At 38.2% G+C, this 2,791-nt stretch overlaps 2 protein-coding genes across 2 annotated transcripts in view; one reads left to right on the top strand and one right to left on the bottom strand.

Annotated features, from left to right (window-relative positions):
• Positions 1-41: 41 nt before the first annotated feature.
• Positions 42-2,140, top strand: LOC107578181 (C-X-C chemokine receptor type 5-like). Its single transcript, XM_016264163.1, has 2 exons — positions 42-206; positions 768-2,140. Exons 1-2 carry the CDS (start codon positions 150-152, stop codon positions 1,836-1,838), a joined length of 1,128 nt encoding a protein of 375 aa, XP_016119649.1. The 5' UTR covers positions 42-149; the 3' UTR covers positions 1,839-2,140.
• The window catches only part of LOC107578180 (B-cell CLL/lymphoma 9-like protein), a 6,562-nt gene continuing 5,674 nt past the window's right edge, over positions 1,904-2,791 (bottom strand). Inside the window, exon 4 of the mRNA XM_016264161.1 lies at positions 1,904-1,931. Within this exon, the coding sequence (XP_016119647.1) occupies positions 1,904-1,931 (28 nt within the window). The remainder of the gene's footprint in view (positions 1,932-2,791) is intronic.

Raw genomic sequence — 2,791 nt, forward strand, 5'->3', positions numbered from 1 at the left:
AGGAGGTATATTTTAAAAAGGCGTGTCTTGAGACTTGAGACTTGAGTCTTGAGCGTAAATCATGGGTTGGTTGTTCAGAGGGGTTTTATCACTGAAACACTGCATTCCTTAAGCTCGGAGTGGAGGACGCACACTTCTGAGACAATAGTATGGTCACCATCTTTAACACAAACATGAATCAAATAACAGAGAACATCATTCTTGAAGTGAGTATTTCTGAACTCTCAACTTTTTTTGTTTTGTTTATTCATGATAAGTTATGGTAAGATGTTTCCTGTGGACTGGTAGTCATCATTGATTTAATTTGCATCCTGTCATAAATAAATTGAGAAATATACGATATCAAATGAATTGTACATTTTAAGAACAACAGCAAAAATACATTAAATAGCTTTAGATTGTTTCGTGTGAATAATTTTGTCTAAATCACAGTTTGCTATATTACTATTGTTGTTACTATTATCATTAATAATAATAATTAATTTAATTTTAAATACTGAAAAAAACAGGAAGCGAGATTTCCTTTAAATTGCTTCCTGTAAATGCCATAAGCGGCTATAAAACTGCTATATGCAACTGTTTCCAGTTAAATAAATAAATGGCAAATGATTAAGCAATAAGCTTTAAGTAGGCAAATTATTAACAAAATAATAATCAGTTGATTGGATCGATTAGTTGGAGGGCATCTATTGTAAATTGTGCGGTGTCCAGAAAAGAAATCAAATGTTGTTGATTTATATACAAATGATTTGAATGTCTGTTTTCAGGATTTTGACTTAAATTACTATGAGAATGTGACGGAAGGACCTCCTGATGGAGTAATGTACACCTGCAACAATGAAAGTAACCCACTGCATCGGTTTCACACCGTGTTTCAACCTCTTGTATATGGTGTGGTTTTTTTCCTGGGCCTAACAGGAAATGGCCTCCTTTTGACCGTTCTGCTTAAACGGCGGAGGAACCTGCGCATCACAGAGATCTATCTGCTACATCTGGCACTGGCTGACCTGCTCCTCCTCTTCACTTTACCGTTTGCAGTTACTGAAGGGGTGGCCGGATGGCTTTTTGGAAACTTCCTGTGCAAGCTATTGGGCCTTGTTAATCGCCTAAATCTGGTGTGCGGGAGTCTGCTTTTGGCATGCATCAGCTTCGATCGCTACCTCGCCATTGTGCACGCCATCCCCAGTCTCCAGACCCGTCGGCCTAAGACCGTTCACCTCACCTGTGCACTGCTCTGGCTCCTGTGTCTATTTGTGACCATTCCCAATATGGTGTTCCTGTCTGTGGAGAAAGAGAAGAACAACCCTTCCAGACTATTTTGTTCTTACAACAACCATGCCATCCATGCAAACAACTGGATGCTGACTAGCCGCTTCATCACACACCTGCTGTGCTTCTTTCTGCCTCTGGTGATCATGGGGTACTGCTACACTACTGTAATCATCACTCTTTGCAAAAGCCAAAGAAGTCTGGAGAAACGGGGAGCAATTCGACTGGCCCTACTGGTTACACTGGTTTTCTGCCTGTGCTGGTTACCGTATAACATCACCATTTTTATGCATACCCTGGTGGTGTTGGATGCTGTGCCTAAGAGCTGTCATACTCGCAACACACTGAAACAGGCGATAATAGTCACAGAGAGCATTGGCTTCTCCCACTGTTGTCTGAATCCTATCTTGTATGCCTTCATTGGGGTCCGTTTCCGAAGAGACCTCCTGCAGTTGCTTGCAAAGATAAAGTGTCTGCGTGTATGCCTGTCAGGTCAGCGCACAAAAAATCTGAACAGGGTATCTGTCTCAGAGGCTGTTACTACTACAACAAGTAGCCAATACATCTAATAGCAGCTGGACATTTTTGTAATTTTTTTTTTTTTTAAATCTTTAAATTGCCAACTATCTGTGATTTAGTTTACCTGCATCCTGAGCCTATCACTGCACATGACGAAATGCACAAAGTGATCACTTGAAATCATATAAATTTGGACAATCTGTAAGTCAGAGGTTGAATTTCATTAATAGGCAAAGCTAAGCATAGTAAATGAAATGTTGTAGTGCCTTGCATTGTTTTGAATGGGTTATATTAAATACCAGATAACAAATGGTTTTGTAACAAATGCAAATAAAAAGTGATATAATCCTATGTCCTGATTTTTTTTTGTGATCATCAGTCAAAAATGTACCCTCACACACATCAAACAAGGTCAATACAAAGTAAGTGAACTGATTTGTTTTCCATATTTGTTATTAGATTTCTAATAAAACACAGTATACAGAACAGTTGCAAACAAGCACAAATTGCATCTTATTTACAGCAACTATATATATATTATATTTATATATAGATATTTATATATTACCTTCCACAACAGTTTGGTAGCCAGAATGTAATTAGAACATAGAAACCCAGAGGCTTTTTCCTTTTGCCTTTGCAATCAAACACATTGATCTGAAATATACATATTTTACAATTATCTTAAAAAATGGCTTCAGATTGTGTTACTTAACTGTAATGATAACCCTCAACAGTTTTCTTTTCACCAAAAGATAACTTCAGCATCAAGAAATTATTACTAAAACCAATATGTTTAGCATCTGATTGCCACAGTTAGTCAGTGGCAATAAAAAAAAACATGTCCAAATAAGAAATAGCCAATAAGAAACAAGGTTTTTACAGTTTTACAGAGAAACCAGATTAAAAGGGCATGTTGGCCATACTTCCAGGCCCATAGCCCAATGGGCTGTTCAGGGACATGCTCCGTTGTCTAAGACTCTGGGGGCCCATCATGCCCGAC

Source organism: Sinocyclocheilus grahami, unplaced genomic scaffold (assembly GCF_001515645.1).
Source record: "Sinocyclocheilus grahami isolate Dianchi unplaced genomic scaffold, SAMN03320097.WGS_v1.1 scaffold9234.1, whole genome shotgun sequence".
NCBI classification, from domain to species: Eukaryota; Metazoa; Chordata; class Actinopteri; order Cypriniformes; family Cyprinidae; genus Sinocyclocheilus; species Sinocyclocheilus grahami.